This window comes from Leptosomus discolor, chromosome 24 (genome assembly GCF_034619465.1).
Source record: "Leptosomus discolor isolate bLepDis1 chromosome 24, bLepDis1.hap2, whole genome shotgun sequence".
Lineage (NCBI taxonomy): Eukaryota > Metazoa > Chordata > Aves > Leptosomiformes > Leptosomidae > Leptosomus > Leptosomus discolor.
In genome coordinates this window covers 7,229,024-7,252,820 of record NC_141414.1, presented here as the reverse complement: position 1 = coordinate 7,252,820, position 23,797 = coordinate 7,229,024, and the positions used below count along the sequence as shown (strand labels likewise).

Sequence of the window (23,797 nt, the reverse complement as noted above, 5' to 3'; positions counted from 1 at the left end):
TTCATACAAAATGTATTCATGCTTTATGTTAATTTTCCACTTGTACAAATGACTTTCATAAAAGACAGAGCAACAAAGAGCTCCCTATTGCTGACAGCAGATGTCTAGACTAAGATTAAAGAACCATTTTTGTTTCCAGGGGCAGCCAGCGTCCAGGAACCCCCCAGCGCAGCGCCGTGACCCGCCGGGGCTGGCTCTGCCCGGCTCTGCCCGGCTCTGCCCGGCTCGGCTCTGCCCGGCTCTGCCCGGCAGGTGGTGCCGCCGAGCCGGCCCCGGCCCCGGGAATAAAGTCGGGAGAAGAAGCGGAGAAATGTGACCGAGATGGGGCAGTTGACAGGGGGAGGAAGCGGATAGGGAAGAGGGGAAAAAAAAAGAGAGAACAAAGCAATCGCGATCCAGGAGGCGGCTGTACTTCTTGGGCTGCGAGGGGAGGGAAAAAAACCCCAAGCCAGCAAACAAGAACCAAGTTGCGGAGCTGCCGGAGCAGCAGGCGGCTTTGTCTGAGAGGGCTTGCAAAAGCACCACCTCGTCCTGCTGCTCCCCTCCCATGCTGGAGGGAAGGAGGGATCCTGGGAGCCGGAGAGGGGGCACTGCTGGGGACTGCGGCGGCCGGGGGGGGGGCCGGAGTTGCCGCCGAGCGCTGCGGGCTGGGGCTGGGTGTGGGCGCCAGCAACCCGGGGGGGGGCGGCGGTGGTCCGGGCGGCCCCTGCCCTCGCTGCCCCGCACGCTCGGGGATTACTGGGCGTTTGGAGCCGACAGCAAAACTAGCAAGATTTCCAAGTGAAATTCCGGAGGAAATTTAAAGAGCATCCGGATCCGGAGAGACAGAAAGGAGGAGGAAGGGAGAAATAAATCAAAACGTGGAGAGAATCTCAGGCAGCCGAAGAAAGGACGGGAGAGAAAGAAGCTGACACCCGGCTGAGATGGGGTGAGACTGGCAGTTTATTATTCTTGAATTGCTTTTATTATTCATGGCCGCCGAGCTATTTTTACAGTAATGGCAAAAGAAATGAAGGTTTTAAATTGCATTTTGTCCACATTGCAAGCTTTAAAGTTTAGACTTGCCTTTGATTTTATGGGTTAGAAAGTAGATGATTGCAAGTCTCTGCAACTTCTTTAAATAAACTCGTATGTGAGGGAAGCCTCTAGTGATCTATATGTTGTATGAAATCCAAACTGGGAGGCTGGGTGGGACTGGAGCTGGGTTGTGTTCACAAACTTTTCCAGAAGTTAGAAATTAGGGATTTTATTCGGCTGTTGTGGCTTTGGCTTTCAGTAAAATGGATCCTGTTTGCATTTCTGAATGGATAAATAGCTGATTGAAAATCCCCGATGACTTTGTTTATGCTCCCCCTCAGGTTTTCCAAGAGTGAAATAATGCTGCAGGGATGTGGCAGTGGATTTTGGCATGGAAATAGGAGCTTAGTCTGGTATTTAATTTATGCCCTAGTTATAGGTCTCAATCATGTAACTTTTAAGGACCTGACGTGTTGTGAGTTTCTCGTGCAGTGAAGTCTTTGGGGCTGTTTGAAAGCACAGTGGATCTGTAGGAAGCCTGTCTGATTGACTCCCTCCAACCGTGTGGGTTTGACAATGCAAGAGAAATAAATAACATTCTTAGGAGCTTGTTTTCCTTTTGTTAATTTTCCTCTTGAACTACCTAGATAAAATGATTGAACAGTCAAACACAGACTCGAGAAGCAGAAAAGGTAGAGGTGAAGAATCAAAAGTGACAGCAGTGTGAATCTGGCATAGATCCTTTGAAGCTGGCAGAGTGTGTGCTGATCCAGGTTAAATCAGAAAGCGTCCCTATTTTCCTGTAACTTTTCCTGTAAAACTTCTAGAACCGTCAGGAAGCGTTTAGCAAGCAGCTAGTCTGGGACTGGCACTTTGTTAGAGTTAGTGGACGAATGCTTGGACCTACCGCCGGTACCCCCAGCAGCTCTGTCACTTCTTTAGCCGCTCACCAGCTCCCATGGAAAATGTTGAGGGAGTGTCACCAGCTCAGTCAGCTGAGACTTCACTGTATAGTTGTAGTGGTGTAGTAGTAAAACTATTGTTAAGCCAGAGATGACGATTCCATCCAAAATTCCTTATTTCCACTTAACTCCTGAGATAAAAGTGTCTTTTTGCTTCTACATTGATCCCATGGGGATACTGAGTAGCTTTCAGCAGGGTTCAGTTTACTCTGGATACAAAAGATGAAAAGCTCATCACCTCTTCCATCACGTTGCAGGAGTTGATTTTTAGTTAACTTACTGTTAAAGCAGAGGTTCTGCTTTCATTCCTCCATATTAGATTTCTTTGTAACATCATGTTCTGGTTTTCACAGATAAATTCTCCGTGGACTCTTGTATCCGCTGCGCTGTAGGTATTACTGCATTAGCACTTCCTCTCTGAAGAGGACAGTTGGAAATAGCACTTGATCCTGAGGGAAGTGAATTTAGTGAGGTCTTAGCTGAGTCTTCAGTGGACACTTGCATTTCTCTGGCGCTCTGCCGATAGCGTTGTCAAATGTAAGGACAGGGAGATGCCACTTACGGCTTCTAATTTGAGCAGAATAGAGTTTATCCGCTTGTCACATATATCAAGTAAATTAATTCACCCACTCTTACGTATACTGTCATCCCCCTGACCTCTGCTAAACAGGCATTGAACTGTCCTTGTCAGAGAGGTTGTGCTTTTGGAGCTCTGGCAAGGGCAAGTTGAAAATAGCAGCAGGTCTTGGGGATTTTTGCTAGTGAAGCTGAGCAGGCATCTGCGCCTGGAAGTACTACGGGTCCTGTAGCTTATAATGAAGATGCAGAGGCAGAACGTGTTGGAGGCACGGAGCATTTTGAAATGTGCACATATCTCCATTTCTGTGGTTCTAATTATTACTGGACATATTTTCTGGAATGTATAAAGAATTACTTGGCTGCAGTCTGGCTCTGCTGGGTTTTTTAACTTTTTGTTGCTGTACAGGCTTCCAGCAACGGTCCGTGTGTCTCAAAGAAAGAGCTGCGGCAGCTTAGTAGCAGAAGTAACAGTTGTCCCAGGAAGGTGAATGCACAGATTGTGTTGTAGACACCCAGTAGCATAGTGTTCAGCAGCCCAGATGCTCTGTAGATGGAGACTGGTTTCCAAAAGAAATCTCTCTCAGCTGTGTGGCATCTTTAAATGTCCTTGATCCCCTGTCTCTGTGCCTGACCTTGCGTGCTTGTCGCTGTTCCCCACACTGATCCAACAGGAGCGTGTGCGGCCAGGATTCCTTTGCTGCCCTTTATCTGCAGACAGGCCGTGAGGCAGCTGCTTTTCATTCCTGTGCTAAGCCCTGCTGGGTAATCTCTTGGGAGTTGGGGGAGGCAGAAGGGAAAGCAGCCCCTAGCCAGCTCCCATTGCTGGAGCTGCGTTGCTCCACCTTCCCTTTGTGGCCGTTGGGTAGAAGTTTGGTCTCCTTCAATCCCATCCGGACACTAGCAGCATCTATGCATTTTCCCCAAGGTCACATTCTGCAGCACAGAGTGAAAGCGAAGCTGCAGCTAAGAGGGCTTGAAAACCTGCCTGGTGGTTAGAACAAAGGGCTGGGGATCGGCCTTCCCAAACTTTGTTCCCAAAGTAGTTTTGCAGGTCAGTGTCCTGGGGGCCTGCGCCCAAATCCTGGGTAGGCAACATCAAAGCCCGCTCTCTGACGCTCTGCACCCCTTGACAGTGAAGCAGTAAGAGTCCGTAGGCTCTGGAGGGAGTTACACCCAGCCCCTGGCTCAGAGTTAGGCTTTGGGGAGGAATGCGAAGGGAGAGATGAGGTTTGACTCTCATTAACCCACACTTCTTCCCCAGCCAGCATTGACGTACAGTCAGCAGCTATTCAAGCTGCTGAGGGAAGATAAAAGGAAACAAAGACAGACAGCAGTGGAGGAGGAGAAGGTTGGCTCTCAGGCCCTCTCTGTGCTCCAGTTCTGCCTTTTGAAGTAATGGACTCTGTCTGAAACACGTTTCCCCCTCCTCATCTGCCCTGGCCGACCCCCTTCCTTCAGTTATCCCAGACCGTGCTGCTTCGTAGGATTTCTCACACCAAGCGCTCTGGCTGGCGATCCAACAGAAGGGAGAGCCCTGGCCCTGACGCAGCCAGCACGGCCTCCCAGCTGACTCAGCGTGGCGGTGGGCTGAGTGCCAGAGCTGAGCCACATATCTTTCGTGCTCACATGCTCTCACGTACCCCTTTCTGCTCTGCACAAGCTGCTCTCTGAACACCCATCCGCGAAACCAGACCTTGCAGAGAGAAAGGACTTTGGGGAAGATCGCAGTGAGAATCGCAAAGTTCCCACCACAGCAGCTGGGAAACCCTTACCTCCTGCTGTGGCTGGCAATGGGCCTTTATCAGAAGAAGAACTCTTTTTTTGGGGGGCTTGCTCACTGCAGCTGCACACTGAGCCCAGCCACAGTGCAAAAATACGTCCCTAGGTCTCTGCACTCTGAAGGTATCCTGCTGCTGTCAGCAGGGACATTGCACCTCCAAAGCCCTTCCCTGCCCTTGTGGCTGAGTATGGTTCTGCCCCTGAGCCACAGAAACAAATGATTCTGCTGATCTGGTACTTTGTGATTTCTTGCAAGGCATTTTTGGTTTGGTTTTTAGATGACAGGGAACAACAGACTGTCTAGATGCAGAGCAAAGTATTTAAAGTGATTATCCTCTCTGCGTCCAAGTGCGGAGAGGCTCCTTTCTCTGACAAGTAAATGAATATGCCTGCAAAGTGAAGCTGCAGTGAGTGAGAGGAGGTGCAGCCTGGGGAACAGCACATGGACTTGCTAGAGATGCCCTTGACTGAACCCCATCCAGGAGCACCAAGGCAAACGCAGTTAATGAGGACTGAGCTCGGCCTCCCCAGCACATTCCAGATGCTGCCTTAAGTGGCTAAAAGACTATTCTAAACCTCAGACCTATTCACTATTTGTGCCCCTGGAGTGCTTTGAACTCAGACTCACCCACGAAGTCTCTCTCTTAAAACTCTGTGCTTGTGTCTAGGTTTAAATCCTGCTCTTTTGTCGCACACCTCGCTTTGGAACTGAAAACAGGACAGAAATGTTAATATAATTTGGGGAACGATGACTCTAAAAGCTTCCCGCTCCACAGCAAACAAGGTTTCTTCTCTCTGGTCATGCAGCAAAGGGTGGGGGCAGGTGAGCAGGATGTGGTAAGTAATTCAGTTAACTAAATGGGCATGTCACAGGCAGGCAGACAGGATTGTGAGGCGAGAATTACTGAGAACAAAAAAATAAGAGGATCTCGGTGGGAAAAATCTTCGAGATTGTACAGAAAATCGGAGAAGAACAAGGACAAAGTGTAAGTCAAGTGAGTCAGAAAGAGACCCCTCCCAACACCCAGTGTAGAAGCTATTGAGCAAAGGCATCGCTGGGTGCAATGAAAGATCTAAAGCAAACAATAAACCCCTGATTTCTTCCTCTTGTCTCTCCCTTTCAAAGCGATCTGGCAGGAGGGCTGTGATTTAGCAGTTGCCCTTAGGTTTAGGAACCTGCTGAAGAGAGTGAGTGAGCCTGTAACTGTCCATCGGGGTTTTCCCAAAGAGGTGCTATTTGCACTGGAAATACACCTCAGAGAAACTGTGGGTTTATTGCTTTTACTTTCTCAAGGTAAAGACCCCAACAGGCAGCTGAAGTTGAGGTGGGGCAAAGAGAGAAGGGAGTGAAACATGCAGTGAAACACCCTGGAGCTGCCACAGTGCTGTTGAAATTTAGACATAAACCCAAACGTTTTGCTGAACTGCTCTTTCAAAAGTTGTCTGTCCCTTCCTCTAACCTTGGCCGTTCCTTAAAACGGGATGTGTTTCTTTATAGGATTGTGTGCCGTTAGGTTGTGGCAGGAGGCTGGAGGATGCAGTGGGGACCCTGTCCTGTTCCCGGCTCTGTCCGTGACTCCTGTGGCTTAAACAGAAAATCTCTTCACCTTCTTCCTTCTATTCTGCTATTAGACTTGTCTGCAGATTTCAGAGTATTTTTCTGGTGAGGATTAGAAGGCGGCCTCTGTGAAATCCTCCTGTTAAAGACATACCTAGCAGAGGCATTCAAGGTGGCTTGCTCGAAGTGTGGGTAGATGCGTGTGGGGAACCCTCTGTGGGAGATGGGCTCCGAGGCAGGGCAGGTGAGCCGAGCTCCCAGCAGCCTCGTGTCGGCAGCTCAGCTTCAGCTTGGGCATTGTTCTACTGCGGCGTGGCCGGCCCGTGCTCACGTCAGGTCTGTCTGTGTACCGAGCCGTACGATCCCACGCGTTGCAGGTGTGTCGTGGGACGATCCTGGTGCTAGTCCCTCGTGCCGTCTCCTAAACAGGAGGTGCTGCGGTCCCTCTTTGGAGAGGCCTCTCTACGAGGTGTCTCATCTCCCTTTCTGTTGCAGCACGGGGTTATTTTAGATCCCACTTAGGAAGAGGCGCACGTGCCTGTTGAGAGCCCACATGCAGACAGGACACTCAAGGACAGCCCGTGCATCCAGTGACATAGGTGTTCAGGTGACACAGAACGGAGGGGGCAATGCTGGTTTTGGTCTTCTCCAGGCTTTGGCACCGTTTGTACCCACTCTCCCCCCTGCTAGGTAAAATGTGGCACTGGTGCAAGGGACTGAATTGCTGCCATCTGTACCTCCTTGGCGCAGGGCAGTGCTTGCAGGGTGTGCTCCTCCTCCAGGGTCTTGGCAGTGTGTCGGTGTGTCCTAACCTGACCACGTCCCTCCTCCAGCCTTAGCAAACTCGGTCCCTTTGGCCTGCTCAGTCCATTGCTGCTCTGCTGAGACCATAAATTAAGAGGACAAATAACGATTTGCTCGCCTGGCAATGGTGAAATAAGCAGCTATTCATTAAGAAATCAATTTGGATGCTGTAGAGAGAGGAATAATCTAAGAACCAAAGTGGAAATGAGACCGGCATGCACTTTTACATGTCGTCTTAATGACCACTGAGTCAGAGACTCCAGTTGGCGAGCGAATCGGAAATGATTGATCCAGACCCTGTATTCACATGTCCTCCCCCTGTGACCTCCTTCCAGCTTCTCTGCAAGGAGAAGCCACGAGAGGAGGCGTTTGGGTCTTTACTCGGGCAGCATCCTGGAGCCAGGTGCTTTGCTGATGTGAAGAACCCGTTAGGAATAGCTGGATCCGTTAGATCAGCTCCTCGTTTCATTTTCAGCTGTTTGGTTTTCCCTGGTAGCTGGAAGCCTGCTGCTGGAGTGCCCGGGAACATTCGTGGGGGCCAGGTCATTTTTAAGCTATCAGCAGGACTGGGATATTGAATTTTGCCCTTCCCCCCCTGGGCTGGGAGCGAACGCTGGCAGTGAGGAGACCTGGCTCCTTTCCAGTTGCCATCAGGCACTTGCTGATCGTGTCTGTGTCTCAGCCAGATCTTTGTCCTTTCAGTCATTTGCTTTGGTTTTTCTTAATTATCTGCGAAGGACAGCCCTGGGGGGATGTAAGTGGTTTTATTTACACATGCCCTTTTCACTGCTTTGTCTGTATTGTTATGGGGACTCCCAGCTGGGAGCAGGGAAAAAAAATGTCAGCGTTTAGGGATGTGTGGTGTATCCAGCATATACGCTTAAAACACAGGGGGAAAGAGGGCTGTAGCGGGAGAGAGAACATGACAGTTTGAATCCCAGGCACTTTCGGGGCTATTTTTAAACGCTTTGTAGTGTTTTTGGAAACTCGAGGTCAGCAGCTTGGCCAGAAGCAAGCTGCACGCAGACGGGTGCATCTCAGACATTACTCCGCTCATGCATCTCAGATCTGGCTCTCGGCACCTGTGCTTTTCCTGCTCTGAACTTCCCTCAGCACGTACGCCAGTGCCCCGCAGTCCTGCCTGTGTCCCCACCTTGCGAATCCACTCGGCTGTGCTGAGCCGTGTCAAACCCTGCCGTGGTTCTTTGCGGCTCAAGGAATGGTAGAAAAGGTGAGGCAGGGGCGTTTTCCATTTCATGAGCCATTTGTGGCTTCTTAGAGATGGGCCCCTAGATTTTGCAGACTTTCTTGCTTTTCTTCTCCCTTGGTTTGCCTACTCTTCCTGAATGTGTTTTGATGTGCTCCACCACTTAGACTCTAGGAGAGCTTTTGTTCTGTAGCGTTTGCTTTAACCCTGTCAGACAAGTAAGTGAAAGGCAGGTTTCCAGGCTAGCCAGCGTCCTCGACAGTGAAATTCTTGTACTAGCTGGGTAGAATTTGTGTCATTTGATGGATTTAAAACAAAGACTTTTTTTCCCCCAGCACAAGCACTGCAAAAGGAGCATGAACATCTCTGGGCTGTTCCCAGGCAGAGCACAAAGCTCTCCTTCACCATTACCTACAGAGCTTAAGCAACGGCTTCCTAGAAAGCACTGTCCCCGTGCCAGGCTGGCACTGTGCTCAGGTGGTTGTGAGAAGGCACTAACGTGCTGGCCTCATAAAGCCACCTCCAGTCACCATCATTAGGGACATGCAAGTTGGCAGCAAGTGTTCCCATTTGCAGTGAGGAAAGGGGGAACCTGAAAGATAATTTCACGAGATTCTGCACATTTTGCTTCCCTCGGAGGGAGGTGGGTGCAGGAGTTCCCTCCTTGGCACCAGGCAGGCAGGTGGAGTCGCTGACACAAGCCCTGCTGCTGTTGCTGCCAGTTTGCTGGCTGTCGGAAGCAAAGCACATCTGGTGTAACTGGCAGCAGGCCTTTTCGGAGAGCCTGCGAGACTTTCCCGTGTGTAACTGGAAGGGATAGACCTCTCGCAGACAGCATGAAGTTTGGTTGCTCCAGGGAAGACCGTAAGGCATAAACAAATGCATGAGGAGTGTCGAGACAGCAGTGATTATGTGAAGGCACAAAAAGTAGAGCACCCTTCCCCGTCAGCACCATCAGCGGTGCGTAGTTCCGTGTACCTGAGCCCAGGAGAAGAGCTTGCCTGCCCAGGGGCTGTGTGTTGGGCAAGGGAGCAGCCGAGTCAGCCTCGTGAGTACAAAAAGCAAAGCCAACCCCTGTGAAGACGGGCTTTTCCCCTGTCTGACAAGTGGCGTTTCATTTTCCACTCCTGGTGCTCAGAAGGAAAGTAACGCTGGTTTTTGTGGTTGGGGACACGGTAGTTACAGGACAGTTGACATCTGAGTGGCCTCCTGAGCCTCTCCTGTGTGATCAGGAGGAAAGCAGGGAGGTTTTCCAAGCATTGGGACACGCTCAGTTGACCTGCTTGAAGGCAGACTTAGCGGAGAGGCTGGGAGATCTGGGCTCTCTACCCCTTCTACAGGCAACCTTCATCGTGCAAATTCACTTTCTTACCCTTTTGCTCCCTTTCTGAGATAACCCAATTTCAGCTGATGTGGGGGAGAGCAGGGTGGGGACCGTGTACCCGAGGGACTCATTTACAAAGCAAATGAATAGCACGGCTGCCGCTGGTGTCCTGGGGAGACAGCGCGGGGCCTCCTCGCTGCTGGGCTCTGGGATGGTGCCTGGCCCCGTGGAGCACAGGGCAGGGAGTGCACAGGGTGGGCACGCACCCAGGTGTGGCTGCAAGCCTGTCCCGGCAGGCAGGGAAGGGTTGGTCTCGGGGAACGTCGGAGAGCTCTGTCAGGGCACGTGGCAGGAGGCTGTTTGAAACGTGGCTTGGTCCAAACCCCGCTGCAGTCGCGGGAGGGTTTCCGTTGACTCTGGGTACAGACCTCGCCGATGAAGAGCGAGCACAGGAATAGCTGCCGTGCGTGTGAGGGGTGATCTCTGAGGAGGGTTTTCCGTCATGCAGCTGGCATCACGTGTGCATGACTGGAAACACTAGAGCCTTCCAGGCTCCTCTGTGGCCCTCTCCCAACAGCCAGCGCCTGCTGCCAAAGGGATTTACTCCAGTTCCACAGCTCACCCAATTATCTCCCATGACAGGGAAGAAAACTTGTTCGGTGATGAGAAATCATTACAAATTACAAGCTTTGTGAGTTTGGGACAAATGAAGGCCCTAAACGCTGCCTGGTTGAACGCTCTGTCTGTGCTCTGTGTGATAAATAACAGCTGACTTTTCCATCGCTAGGAAATGAATCACTGTGGAGGCAAAACCAAAAAGGAGCCTCAGTCCAGCTAGGAGACCTGAGAAAGAAGCTGTTGGAGGAGACACGCGTACTAACTCCACTGGCCTGTAGTCTGTCTTACCCTTACTAACAAATGTCAACAACTAGGTAATGTCCTTCCTCTGTTCTTTCTGACCCTGGCCCAGGACTTGGGGGTTAAGGTGCAGAAACATTAGTTTTCCCTCCTCTGTAGATACTGTGTCTCAAAGGATAAGCCATGATCCATGTAAAATTTAGTGTCTCGTAGTGGGGCCTGGAAAATCTGAATCTCATTCCAAACCCAGAGTGTGGATGAATAAAACCAGCCAGGGAGGATGCTGAGAAGGGGCTGGTTTAGGCCCTCGTGCCGTCTGCCTCTGAACAAGAGATCCGAGTCAGGGCTGTAACCTGGGAGCAGGCTTGAAACTGGGAGGTAGCGGGGAGCATTTCTGTTTCCTTCCTAAGTTTTGGTGATGGGTTCAGAAAGCTCCGGGTACAGTTGTCTTTGGACTGACGGGCAGGTCTGCTCAGTGCAGCTGTGAGGACTTGGAATGGGCAGGAAATAGAAGTGTCTGGATTTTGGGAGCTTGCACATAGCAGGACTGTGACTGTGCCTGGTTTGCAGCTGTGATGGGGGTGTGGGATGCTTCCAGTCACATCAGGTTTCACTAGGTTTGGGTAAGGAGGGTGGCAATGGCCGGTGCCTTGGGTTTTAACCAAAGTCAAATGAAGACCCCGAGCCCTGATGCAGCTGGACCGTTGTGTCATGGAAACATTCCTTCCTGCCCCCTGAAACGCTCAAGTTACATCCTGATGCCTGAGATTCAGCTTCTTATTTCAGCTCAGATGTTAGGAGTTACAAAATCCAGGCAGTGCTTGGTTCAGTGCTTTCTTGCAGCAGCTGCACATTGTGTGGTGAAGTGTTTCCTTTAATTCATTGTTAAGTGACTTGCTTTTAATCCTGCGACCTCTCGCTGCAGGATGCGCTTCCCAAGCATGAGTCAAGGGAGGAAGAGCTGTGCTGAGGGGAAGGCGCTTTTTGTGCTCACATCCCAAACACATCCTCCATCCATTCATTTCCCTAGAGCTCCAGCTTGGAGGTATCCTATGAATTACAAATAATGCAGCAACCAGAGAGATCGTGTACCTGGTAAAGTTGCCATGAACTGACCACTAAGGTGCCAAGGGATGGTGAAAGAAAGCTTCAAGTCAGGCTAAAAATAATGTAACCCCTAATCGTTAGCATAACTGCCACACTGGCTGTGTTGTGTGGGGCCATCTGGCATGCCCCAAACATGAGATTGTGATGTCCTGTTTGCACTTCTGCTTGCAAGTTTCGGGCCCATCCTCGGGTGAGTGTGCATATAAGATCTACTAACCTGAGGGCATAGCCTGTGATTGCTGGAATAACCAGGCTGTGGTCTTTGGAAATGCCTGAAGACTGCAGGGGAGGACAGAGAAGCTCTAGAGGAAGAGAAAAACCTACCTGTGGTTAAAGACCCTTGGCAGCTTTGTTATTGTGCCGAGGGTGTTTTCATAGACCAAGGTCACTAGTGTGTAGCGAAAGCTGCTGTCATCTTGCTGCCTGGATGGTGGGCAAGTGGGAGGCAGAAAGAACCGTGGGCTTTTACTTTGCAGGGGCATCAGCCAGCAGTCCCCCAGTACTTCTACAGTGGGCACCAAGGATGTGGAGGGCTCCTGTAGAGAGCACAGAGAAGCCCAGAGATCTTGGAAAAGCAACTCACAGGAGCGATGGACAACTTGGGTCATGACTCCCCTGATAAGAAGGGACACTAAATGGTACCAGCGCAGACAACGGGGAGCTGCTGCTCCCTGCACAGAGGCTCAGCGAAGGGCTGAGCATGAGAGATGCTGCGTCCTTGGGGGCTGCAGCGCTTAGCCCCGAGTGGCTCGGATCCCTGGAGAGAAGGCGAATAGCAGAAGTGCTGCTGGCGGCGCATAATGCAACACGAGTGCCAGGAAGCCGCTGCGCTTCCCCCGTTGCTCAGCTTCCCCTCTGCCCTGACAGCCCCGCTCGTTTCTCTTGCAGGGAGCAGCCGATCTTCAGCACCAGGGCCCACGTCTTCCAGATCGACCCTGCCACCAAACGGAACTGGATCCCTGCCAGCAAGCACGCTTTGACTGTCTCCTATTTCTACGATGCCACACGCAACGTGTACCGGATCATCAGCGTGGGGGGCACCAAGGTAGGGGGTGTTTGCTGACAGCGTGGCGCAGCCTGGCAGCGGGTTTTTCTCCGGCCGAAGTCTGTGCTGGTGTTGATGGTTTTGGTGTCGAGTCGGTCAGTTCTCAGCACGGGCACCCTAGCATCTCCGCTGCTGGGAATGGAAGGTAAAACGCTACCTCCATGCTCAAGTGGATTTAGTGTTAAAAGTAGAATCTGTGCTGATGAGAAATGTGCCCTAGGGTCTGATGTTGTCCCTCCTTGCCCCACTCTTCTCACCCCCGGCCCCCCTGAGCGTGCGAAGCACAAGCTTTTCCTGAGAGCCTTTATCCTGTGCTGAAACCAACCCCTGTAGATATAATGAAATTGCAGATAGAGGCTGAGGGAATCTCAGAAGTAGTCTGTTCCGTCACTTCCACAAAGCCTGATTAACTCTCCCTAAACTGTTCTTGATAAGTGTTTTCCTGACTCTTTCTTGAAGACCTTCAATGGCAGAGATGCGGCAGTCTTCCCAGGCAGAGGGTGTTTTGCAATAGCTAGTCCTGACTGCTGGTTAAGTTTTTTAAGCTTTTTTTTTTTTCCTTACTTGCCATGAAAATGGAGAACATCAGAAAGTTGTTGAGTCCCCAGAGACACGCTGTGTCTTGTCTTCTTTTCCAGCAATGGAGGAAGCTGATGATACTGAGGCCTTTTTTTTTTTCCTTTTTCAGTAGACAAGATGATTGAGATTTGTTCATGTCACGTAGCCGGACTAGAAAGACTTTTGGTCACCAAGAAAGAGCCTGAACTGTTCTCTTACAGGTTAAAAGCCAGAGCTTTCTGCCCCTGTTTCCTAGAGTACACAGGGATTAAAGTGATCAACCCCACACCACCACCTCAGGGCAGCAGGCTGAAGTTTTCTCTGCCTCTCGTTGTTGCCTCTCTCTACAGGCAATCATCAACAGCACCATCACCCCCAACATGACCTTCACGAAGACATCCCAGAAATTTGGACAATGGGCAGACAGCCGAGCCAACACAGTGTATGGATTGGGCTTTGCTTCGGAGCAACATCTCTCCCAGGTAATGCTGCAGGTAGAAAGCTGATGCTAGCAGGGGGAATGTCCCTGAAACCCTGAAGGGGGGATCAGCCTCTGGAAAGAAGACTTTAGGAACCCGATGTAATGCTGTTCCCACTGTGCTGAAATCTAATGCAAGATGCAAAGGTGCTAGGAAGAGCTTTAAAGGAATATTTGCGGAGTGTTTTGAGCATCACAAATTGAATTAGGACTTCAGGCTCAATTGCTGCCGTTGCTATTTAGCTAACCCCACAGCCCTGAGTGCCCAAATCATGGGCGGGGGCAGGAAGGGGCTATTCCCTGGATGTTGTTGTTAGTTGAAGAGAAATTAAAAAGGATGTTGAATGCAATTGCAAAGGGAGGTGTAACCCAGGCGTCAGTTCTCGTTTGTTCTGCATTTCGGCGTAGCACTGGAGTGACTTTTCCGCTCCCCTCTAGTTTGCAGAGAAGTTCCAGGAAGTGAAAGAAGCGGCCCGTTTGGCGAGGGAGAAGTCCCAGGATAAAACAGAGCTGACCAATCCTGCCCTGAATATCTCATCTCACCAGGTAATGCTTGGAGAGGCATGAGTGAAGCTCGCTGCGGCGCAACGACAGCTGGGGAGAATGGCCACTGTGCTGATCTCCTCGAAGTTCTTGCTTCCGTCCCTTTGTCTCCAAGAGCTTTCTTGCCAGACGCTGAGGCTGGAGTTTCACACTTGGAGGACACCTGTGGCCCTGAGGTCACTCTACTGAAACACATGAAGTAGATTAACTAATTAGCGCTTAAGTGGAGCTCCTGGGAAGGTTCACACTCCTCCCTCTTTGCCAGTTAAACTATCAAAACCATTTGGTGTCCTACAAAGCGATGCTGGAGGTGTGGGGGTTTTTTGTTGTGGTGGTTGGGATTTTTTGGTTCGGTGTTTTTTGTTGTATTTCTTTTTTTCTTTAGAGCTGCTGGCTCTCCCTGGGCTCAGTGTGACAGTAACAGGCAAGTAGCACATGTCACCTGGTTGAAGGTCATAGGAAGGAAGGCATGTGGCATTTCCAACCATTTTTCTTCCTCTTCTGGGGCTGCAGGGGGTTCTTCTCCAAGTGTCTCTGGTAGCTGATGGGGCTGTCCATGAGGGTCCGTGGAAAGACAAAGTGATTTCTTGGAGCTGGTGACTGAGGAGTCCTGGCCAGACTTCTTCCTTTCTATCCTATTTCCACTGTGGAAGAGAAGCTGTGCTGTGAGAGTAGGAATCACACACCCTTTGGGAGCTCTCCCCTAAGGAAGAACTGCATGTACGAGAGCCAGTCATTCAATTTCCTTTCCCCCAGGAGACCAAGCCAGAAAGCTTAAGCCCATCACAGATCATTCTCACATGCATTGCTCTTGCAGTTGTTACCTTCCTCCCTGTACAGCTAAACCAACCGCAGCAGCGGTGGGATGGAGGGGAGAGGATAAGCTCTGGAGAACTCCACCCTGCTTTTTCCCATAGTGAAGCGGTTCAGTGCTGATGATGAGGTTGTCCTTCCAAACAGTTCACTCCAGAGGTGACTGCATTTCCCAGAGCTCCTGGAAGTAAGAGAGGAGCTGTAGGATGGAAGACACTGCGTTCTCTGGTTTGGGTACAGATGGAGCGGCAGCAGAAGAGGAGGAGGGAGTGCGAACAATACCTTGGCCTGCAGGGAGAAGAGGGGGAGGTGGAGGCGGTGGCTCTGCAGACACTGGGAATCTCATGTGGGGTGCAAAAATGGGGGAGAATCTGCCTGGCTTTTGGCTCCTGCTAGCTCTAAGCCCCATCCTAATGGGTGGCAAATGAAGAAGGGAGTAGAGCATTCATAGCAGAGCCAAAGTTTCAGGTAAAAGACTGGTCAGTAACAATTACCCAAGACAGAGATTCATGGCCAGCTGCAGCCTCCATCTCGTGGCTCCCCTGGCCAGGAGATGCTGGCTGGGAACAGAGATACTCCCTCTTACCCTGTTTCCAGCAGGCAGAGCTCTTCAGGTGCCACAACAGGACGTGTCCATCTCCTCTGTGGTGCGACAGCAATTTGCAACAGAAGGGATGAGGAGGTTAGAAGGTGAAGGTTAAACACAGGTCAGGGAAATGCCCCAAGGCTCTGTTCGTTGTTCTTACCTGACTGAGCAGCACTCAAACTGCCACCGTGTGAACCCACACTCGCTCTTCCCGGTCAGCCTGCCTCTTCCCTCGCTGAGGGAGCTCGGACACAAGTAGACACGGCCCCTGCCTGCAGCCGTCGGGCAGCCAGAGTGCTGGCGCAGTGAGACATCCAGTGTCCCCTGCCATGTGGGCCTGCAGATCTTCTGCCTTCCCCAGCCTGTACATCCATCAGCCCATCATCCCTTCTCCCACTGTCCCACTGCTGGTTCACAGTCTCTACATTAGTAGAGCTCCAAACATGAGTTTCATCCTTCAATAATTGATTGTGTTTCTGTTTGCAAGTGAGCAGAGAGCAGATCTGTCTCCTGAAATTAAATCAGGCTCCCTCATTTTCTGCATCTGCACTGGTTTACTTAGGCTTCAGATTTTCAGAGTTGGGGCAATCCCAGGACAGCAGCTCTCTTCGGTCCTCTAGTACCTTTTAGGCCAATCCCCATCCCATTTAGCATCCCCATCACAGAGTGTGCCACCGTGCATAATGTAAGCAACAAACCAGCGTGAAGCATCTTCAGCTGCTCACAGTTTCAGTTGGACTCGCAGGAGCTCGACGCACCAGAACAGGAAACTTCTGCCCTTTCCCTGCCTCAGTTTCCCCACCTTGTGGTAAAGGTGAGGCAGGGTTGTGTTTGGCGGGTCTCTCTTCTCAGTCACTCTCTGGAGGGCTTCGTGAAGCTGGTGTTCAATCTCATGGCCCTGTCTGGCTCTATTTATAGATGTCAGCCGACTCCGAAGGCAGGTGGCTGTCCTTACCGCAGGCATTTGAGGGCTACCTATGAACTCCAGCAGGCTTACCAGCCACCTGGTCTCACAGCCCCCCAGAGACTCGTTGCTCAGAGAGTCTTTTTATAGCTCAGTTTGCCCTGTCAGTGCCAAGCTTCTGCCCTGCTGTGAGAGGAGACTGTGCAGACAGGGGTTTCTGGAGGGGCTGGAGGTTGTAAAGTCCGATTTGGCTTCTGCATACTCCCCTCCGCGCCAGTGTCACTTCCTTCCAGCCTGGGAGGATGAATTGTTTGTCTCTGCTAGCTCTGATGTATGCAGGAATATGGAGTCAGAGAGAAGGGTATACTTAGGTGCAGGGGCTGTGAGTTTCTTCTCCCACACCTTTGGAAAGCGGGTACCGCAGTCATCTGAGCAATAGCAAGAATCTCCCTCCCTTGAGCCTGAGAAGCACTGTCCCAGTGGCACCTGGTGTCTTAATTCAAGGTACAGAAGCTGGACTTGCACCTGAACCCAGGTGGCCTGGCAGGTCTGTGTTTAGAGTTTCCTAAGTCTTTCTGCTGCTCTGAGAACCAGCAAGAAAATCCTATTAAGAATTCAGCAAAACCCCGAAACGGCCGGTTTGAGCAGCTCGAGTGCTGCGCGCAGCCGTGGCACTCGGGTTACAGGCTGGAACAGCGTTGGCATTTGTCACGGGGAGGTTGAAGGCTGGAGAATTTAGTACCTCAGGTCGGGAGGGAGGAATAGCTGGTGTGTGCAAGCTGTGAGCCCACCTGCTCGGGCTGTCTGTGCGCTGGGATCGCTGCCCCGGCATGGCACGGAGACAGGGAAGGGGAGGACGTGGCAGGGCAGCTGCTGGAAGAGTGAAGCACTAACCTGCCTGTGCAAGGGAGAGCCCTGTGCCGGCCTAGCTTCCGAAGCCATCGCTGTGCCCTGACTGATGCTGCTGAGCCGTACACGAGGGTCTTTGCCACCCCTGGTCGTGCAGACAAGCACAGCACTACCTGAGAGCTGGGACTGAAAGCCAGCGTTTCTCACCAGTGCAGGGACTGAGAACTGTGAACCCGGGCTGTGAATGAGTTTGCTGAGACCTTGTGGCCACCTGGCCTGTCTTCACTGCTGTATGATAACCACCTCTTCCTCATCCTCCAGGTACTTCCCAGCCCCATCATCAGCTCCAATGGGCCAGGAGAAGATAAGCTATTCCGGAGCCAAAGTGCCGATGTTGAGATAACAACAGAGAAGGAGCGGCTGAAGAAGATGCTTTCAGAAGGGTGAGGCTGCTGCAAGTGCGCTCTGCTTCTGACTCCTGAGCTATCTATTCTGGCAGGATTTGGTGCGTGTCCCTGTCATCCCAGTGCTCAGAGAGACCCTGAATGACTGAATGGCCTCGTTTGGACATTGGGCTAGATGACCTTTACAGTTCCCTTCCAACCCAAACTATTCTATGATTCCAAATACTCTTGACCCAGTGCTGCTTCTGTAGGTAGCAGAGTAGTGCCCTGTGTCTGCTGCTGCTCAAACCCAATTTCTCCTTTTCCCCAGTAGAAAGTTATTCCAGCTTGGAGGTGAAATCCGCTGTTCAGGCAGCGTGGGAAGGAGAATGCTTTGTGCCTGCAGCGGGGATGAGTTGATGCCAGTTATCTACAGATCAGTAGTTTGTGATACCAGAAGATGTTCACACTTTTCCAGCTGGCCCAGGGCTGCGTTTGTGTTAATTCCCCTGATGATTCCAGCAAAGTCCCTGCTGCTTCCGCTCTTTGTCTGTTCAAAAGACTCTGGGCTGGATTCTGCCCTGTGGCTCCCGTTGAGCTTCCAGCTGAACACTTAGAATATTTTTAAATCAAAAGCAAGTGTCCTTTGCTACCTTCTCCTGAGTCTGGGGTGGTAGGGTTTTATTCAAAGCAAGCTCAGATCTAACAAAGATTTTAAAAATGGATTCACAGCCCCGCATTGCAAAGCTCCTCTCTAGTAGCTGTATTTCCCCCACCCCCCCACCCCATTAATCTCACAGTGTGGTTTCTGCAGTTTCAAGCAAGCACACGAGGCCTCAAAGTCAAATATTATCCAGGGATAAAGGAAAGAGATGCAGATTCAGGGCCGGAGGAAGCATTTAAATTTGGGAAGTGATATGAAAGCCAAATAGAAAATAGGGAGCTGCCCAGCACTTCCAAGTTAGCATGTTAGGAAGAAACCTTCAAGCTGAGGCTCTTACGCTCTCCTGCATGCTTCCCCCGTTCTCTCACACAGCTCGGTGAGCGAGGTCCAGTGGGAGGCTGAATTCTTCAGCCTTCAGGACAACAACAACAAGCTCGTGGCTGCTCTCCATGAAGCCAACGCCAACGTGGACCAGTGGAAGAAGCAGCTGGCTGCTTATCAGGAGGAGACGGAAACGCTGCGGCAGCGGGTGAGCGCAGGAGGGCCCTTGCAGAGCAGGTCAGAGGAAGCCCCGTCCCAGAGCCAGATGGTGCCCTTGACCCCATTCTTCCATCAGTTTCCAGAGGTGTCAGCAGGAGATGGGGTGAAAATCCAGGATGCTGCCTCAGCCCAGCAGGGAAAATATGTCAGGGAATAAGGCCATGTAACTAGGGAGCTCTCCCAAGAGCTCCTGTTCTCTGCAGAGCAAGTTGGGAGTGTGCTGAGTTTCTGTGCATAAAGGGAGGAAACCAGAGCACAAAGAATACCAGCTTCCCTTCGGATTTTCTGGGGGTGGTTCCTAGCTGACAGCAAGGCCTGCGCCCCCCCCCTGAGCTGGACATCAGGGCAATCTTTGGGCTGCTGACAGGAAGGATGAAGATGGCTCTGTCTGCTATAATTAGCTTGAATCCAAGCTGCAACATCATGAAACCCGCGTGGCGCAGTACAAACAAGCCCTTGTTCGGTTGGAATAATAGGATCTTTTGACCTACGTAACATCAGAGAGGTCACAGATCAACTGAGGAGGCCTGTGTGCATCTGGGCAGGGGAGTGACAGTCACACGCTTGGGTTTGTTGGCAGGGAAGAACGGCAGAATACTTGGGGGGGGGAAAGGGTTTTAGGACAGTTGGGGTTTGCCTTTGGGAAAGGACTCTGGAGCCCTGGAGAAGGCGGCATAAAGCCATTTCACCTCTAGGTAGCTCATTCAAAAGACAGCAGGGATTTATAGCAATTAACAGCTGTTTCCACTTGATGGCTGTTGTGTGGCCAGTCTGTGCAGTAAACAGCCGTCCCCCAGGACTCGCTGTGCCTGTTGCTGATTCTCAGGGCTGGAGTCAGACGGTAAAAGAGCTGCACGGAACAAATCTTCTCCTCTGCAGCAGGAGCCTGCCCTAGGGATAGCGGAGGTCTCGCTTGTGCCTGTGTATCTGTGTGGGTTTGGGACTGGCTGGATCGGGCTGTCTTTTCCCTGCCACGGCTCTGTGCATACTCAGCTGTTTGGTGGCTGTTCTCACAGCCAGGAGCGAGGATTTCCTGAGCCTCGGGTGAAGGGCAGCCACTGGGGACTTTGCAGAATCGCAGAAGAAACTGTAACTCAGTGAAACACCTCGATTATTGTCCCTAAACTGGAGCATTTTGGGACCAGAGCTGGCTGACTCTGCCCACGACCCTGTGAGCCTGGCAGCTCCCAGCCACTGAGTACATGGACCCTGGCAGAGGCCCAATCCAGCCAGCGTTGTCCTTCTGCCCCTGCTCATGGGAAGGTGGCACAGGAGGGGCTGAGCCCTGTCTGTGTGAGAGTACTCATCACTGGAGCCGCACTCGTAGAGCTCAGTGCAGCCCCTGTGGGAGCTTGGGCCCCAGCCCTAGCTGCTGCAGGCCTTCTGATGAGCTTTTAAAAATGAATCCTCTTCATGAATAATCTAAGCCACTGGGCTGAATTTTTCAGGAGTGGGGAGCACACTTGGGCAAACCTTTCCTCCCAGCCTGCTGTGGTGGAGCTGCAGTAACTTCATTGCCCTTGGCAGTCTCTGCCCAGGGATGTAAATGGAGCTGGATCTAGCCAGCGCTTTGGGTTGTAGGTGCACACGCTTCATGTCCACCAGCCAGCCTTTGCTGGAAGTGCAGAACTGCAGGAGAAAGCAGAGACAGAGTCTCTAGACCAAGTTTCGCTGCAGGGTGTTTCTGTGCGTGCTCTAGGCAGAGCAGGAGAGAGTTTTTTTTCCCAACAGCCCCAGGGCGGGAGCTGCTATCCTGTCGTAAGCCCGGTTGGGTTTGCAAGGAAGCCAAACCGTGACAGAGGATGACTGTGGGTGATAAGGTGTCAGGGCATTCTTGTATCTCTGAACGTGCCTTCCCTGTGCTTCCTTCCATGTAGGTAGCAGAGCTGGAGTCACAGGGGACTCATGATTCCTCCAGTGAGAACAATAAGGAAGAGCTGAGCCAAACCCTGGAGGAGCTGGAACTACTGATCAAGGCTAAAGACGAGGTAATACCCCACAAAGCGGAGCAAAGCCTGAAGCTGGGTGGCCTGTCAATCACCAACTTTGTCGTTACAGCTTGTGTGAGATCAGAGGGCCCCTGGTGCTGTTGCACATGCTGCCTATGCAAGCTGGGGGCCTCTGTAAGCCGGCGCAGCCCCCTCAGTGGTCTCCCTCCCCAGAGAGGCAAAGCTGAGTCAGAGTAAAGAGCTGGGAGTTTCCCATGCAAATAGCCTTGAGTGGAGAGTCTCAGCCACCGCACGAACGACAGGGCTGTGTCTTACCCCTTCCTCTCAGCTGTCTGCAGCTGCACTTAGCCTCTAGTGCAGTAATTGCTTCTCGCTTTCACTGCATTTAAATGAATGATTTAAAGCAGAGTTTTAATTAGAGAGGCTATGGAGGAGGGGAGATGTGGAGAGAATCTCTCTGATTTACACTGCAGGCGCTCTGGTGCCTGTGCTTCAGCAGGGTGGGCGGATGGAGCCTTAGGGTTGGAGCTACAAAGCAAGGATTGAAGAGGGGAGGTGTTGGTGTTTTGGGGTTCCTGATCCATAGTGAGAAGAGATCTTTTCCCCTGCCCCAGGCCTACTCAGGCTAGAGGAAAAATGCTGGGGCAAAGGTGTGCAGAGGCTTTCACCCAACAGCTGAGCAGAGACCTTGGAGGGGGGGAAGGGGCCTTGGCTGGGATATGTGGTGGGAGCTGGCCCCACTGGGACAGGAGTGGATCTGACCTAATGCTCTTTCTCCTTGTCTTTTAGGAGATTCAGATGCTAAAGAGCCAGAAGTGTGGCCGATGGGAAGCAGAGGGTGAACGTGAGGAAACACTGCAGAAGCTGCAGGTAAGGATGGCAGATCTGGGACACCTCTGCACTCATAGTAGAGGGATCTGTCCCCATTTCTCCCCTGAGCCAAAGAGGGAACACTGCAGAGCTGCTGTGCCTATCTCTGCCTCTGGATGATGGGAACAGGTCCTTGCCTACGTCTCTGCCTTCTTCCACCCTCCCTGTGTCCCTCAGAGGTACGACATGGGGCACAATCAGCAGGCAATAGCAAACCCAGCCTCCGCGTACGCTCCTCTTGCACTTGCAAGTAGCCCCTGACGTGGGAGTGGAGCAGAACCGGTGATGTCCTGTGACCCTCCATCTCTCTGAAGTCCTGCTGAGCTTGCTGGATGGCCGGGGATGGCTGGGGAGCAGAGCTCTGACTCAGTCTGGCTGGCAGGAGGGATGCAAGCTGCTCCGCACCTTAGGGCACGGACACAGATGGAAGCCCGATCTGTTGTGCAGTCTCTGGGGGCACTGCCTGCCTGTGTTTACCTCTCAGCTACTGAACAAGGGGATCTGCTGCAGGACTCGGCCCCGTACACAGGCGCTGGCTTTCATGGCAGAACAATATCTCCAGACATCAAATGCCATCAGACCTGGAGATGATGGGCACGTGAGGAGACCTGCATTGATACTCCTTTTCAAACCGTGGGTTTGGGGAACACGTGCTCGTGTGCACGCCCGAGTGCGCGGCTCGAGATAGGGAGATCCCTCTGTGAAAGAACTGGTGGAGACCCAGGCCGGGTGGGTGTGGGTAGCCTGGCGCCGGGGTGCTGGCAGAGCTGTTCCGTGGAGATAAGGGTGGCGATCTGTGAGCAGCGTGTATCGGTGCCGGGGCAGCCGCCTCACCGCGCTTGTGTCCTTTGGCAGGAGCTGGAAGCACGCAACGCAGAGCTGGAGCGACGCCTTCACCTGGCTGAGCAGACGCTGGCGGAGACCCTAGCCGAGAGGGAGAAGATCCAGAACGAGGTCACCAAGGTGGCAGAGATAATGGATGTGAAGATATTTGAGCTCAGCGAGATCCGGCAGGGACTAGCCAAGCTGGTAGAGAGCAACTGAGCAGCAGCCCACTCGGAGGAGACACCTCCGGAGGAGGGGAGCCCGCGCTGGGACTGGTCACGGACAGCAGTTACCGTCACAGAACAGCCTCGAGGTCTGTTCGGGCAGGATACGCCAACATACCAGCAGCTGCCTGGACAGCGTGGAGCCCAGCCGCAGCCTCTCACTGCCCACCGAACACCCAGCCAGAGGGCAGAGAGGACCTGGGCTTCTGAATCCTCTACAGGGAGCGTCTACAAGTCACAGCCAGACCTCTCTGGACCTTGCCATGGCTGTGGCGTGGTCCAGAGACAGCAGCTGTCCCCGTGCTGCCTTCCCAGCTTCCCTGCTGCCACACTGTGTCTCCAACGTTTTTACCGTTTTCTAGGGGAAGGGGCTGAGCAGCCTTCATGGTTTTTTCAGTAGTTTTTTAGGAAACCACTTGCCTTTTGCAAATAAGCTGCCTGTTTCCCCACCTAGGGAGAGAGGAGAGGCTCTAGCACACCGAGGACAATAGTTACTCCTTTTTCTCTTCCCCAGCCCTAACTGCATCGTGTCTTTCTAACAGGATCAAGTAACGCTGGTCACTGTCAGGAGCTTCCAGAGGTAGCAGTGTCCCCACTGCAGAGAAGGGTGCTTGCCTGGCGGTGTGTCCTTTCCACTGTTCAGTCCCATCCTCCAGAGGAAAAAGAACCGCAGGTTTTAAAGCTCTTATTAGTTTAACACAGTGAGATTTGATGACTTGTTGAAACTTTTAAGCTGAGAAGAGTAGAGGCTTGGTTGGGAAAGGGACATTTGAGAAATGGGACATCCCCGAGGGGATGGCCAGCAAACTGCTAGATTGGCATCTCTCCCGGCCTCTAAGGGCTGCAGTTAATTGAAATTAAATGGAGCAAATCACAGTTGCTCTTGGTTTCTTTTTTTTTTTTATTGGGAAACAGTCCACAGAGGTGTCCTGCTCCGTGTCAGCCGAGCAGTATTCCTTGTGAAGGGTACGGGTCCCAGCTTGCTGTGCTTGGCCAGATTAAACAAGAACAGGAGGCGTTTGGAGCGTGCTGGGACCAGTGCCCTGCGGGGCCTGTGGGAAGTTTGTGAGTTACCGTAGATGTTGTCTAGTAGTAGGAATTGAGCAATGCCTGAGGGAGGCACCACAGAAACCTGGAGAGTTGTGTGTCCCCCCCACGGCACCTGCTGCGCCCCCGTAGTTACCTAGGAGCATGCTTAGCCCTGTGCTGAATGACGAAGCAGTGTCTGTGTAGCAGTAGTTAGTAACCTTACAGGAGTGTTGATGGATTTGGCTTTTGTTGATGGCTTTTTGCCCTTTTTGCCGCTAGAAGTTAGGCAAAGACAGCAGTAATCCTGGGAATGTTTCACAGGTCTGCAGAAACTCCGGTACT

At 52.0% G+C, this 23,797-nt stretch overlaps 1 protein-coding gene across 2 annotated transcripts; it reads left to right on the top strand.

The window, feature by feature from the left end:
• Nucleotides 1–704: 704 nt before the first annotated feature.
• On the top strand, nt 705–23,302 carry HOMER3 (homer scaffold protein 3). 2 transcript variants are annotated; one of them, XM_009956455.2, is made up of 9 exons: nt 705–928; nt 12,084–12,240; nt 13,149–13,280; nt 13,715–13,822; nt 17,293–17,414; nt 18,391–18,547; nt 20,436–20,546; nt 21,297–21,377; nt 22,233–23,302. In XM_009956455.2, exons 1-9 carry the CDS (start codon nt 924–926, stop codon nt 22,419–22,421), a joined length of 1,062 nt encoding a protein of 353 aa, XP_009954757.1. In that variant the 5' UTR covers nt 705–923; the 3' UTR covers nt 22,422–23,302. The 2 variants fall into 2 exon arrangements, with proteins under 2 accessions (XP_009954757.1, XP_009954755.1); XM_009956453.2 differs by lacking the exon at nt 705–928 and adding an exon at nt 10,149–10,162.
• The last annotated feature ends 495 nt before the right edge of the window (nt 23,303–23,797 follow it).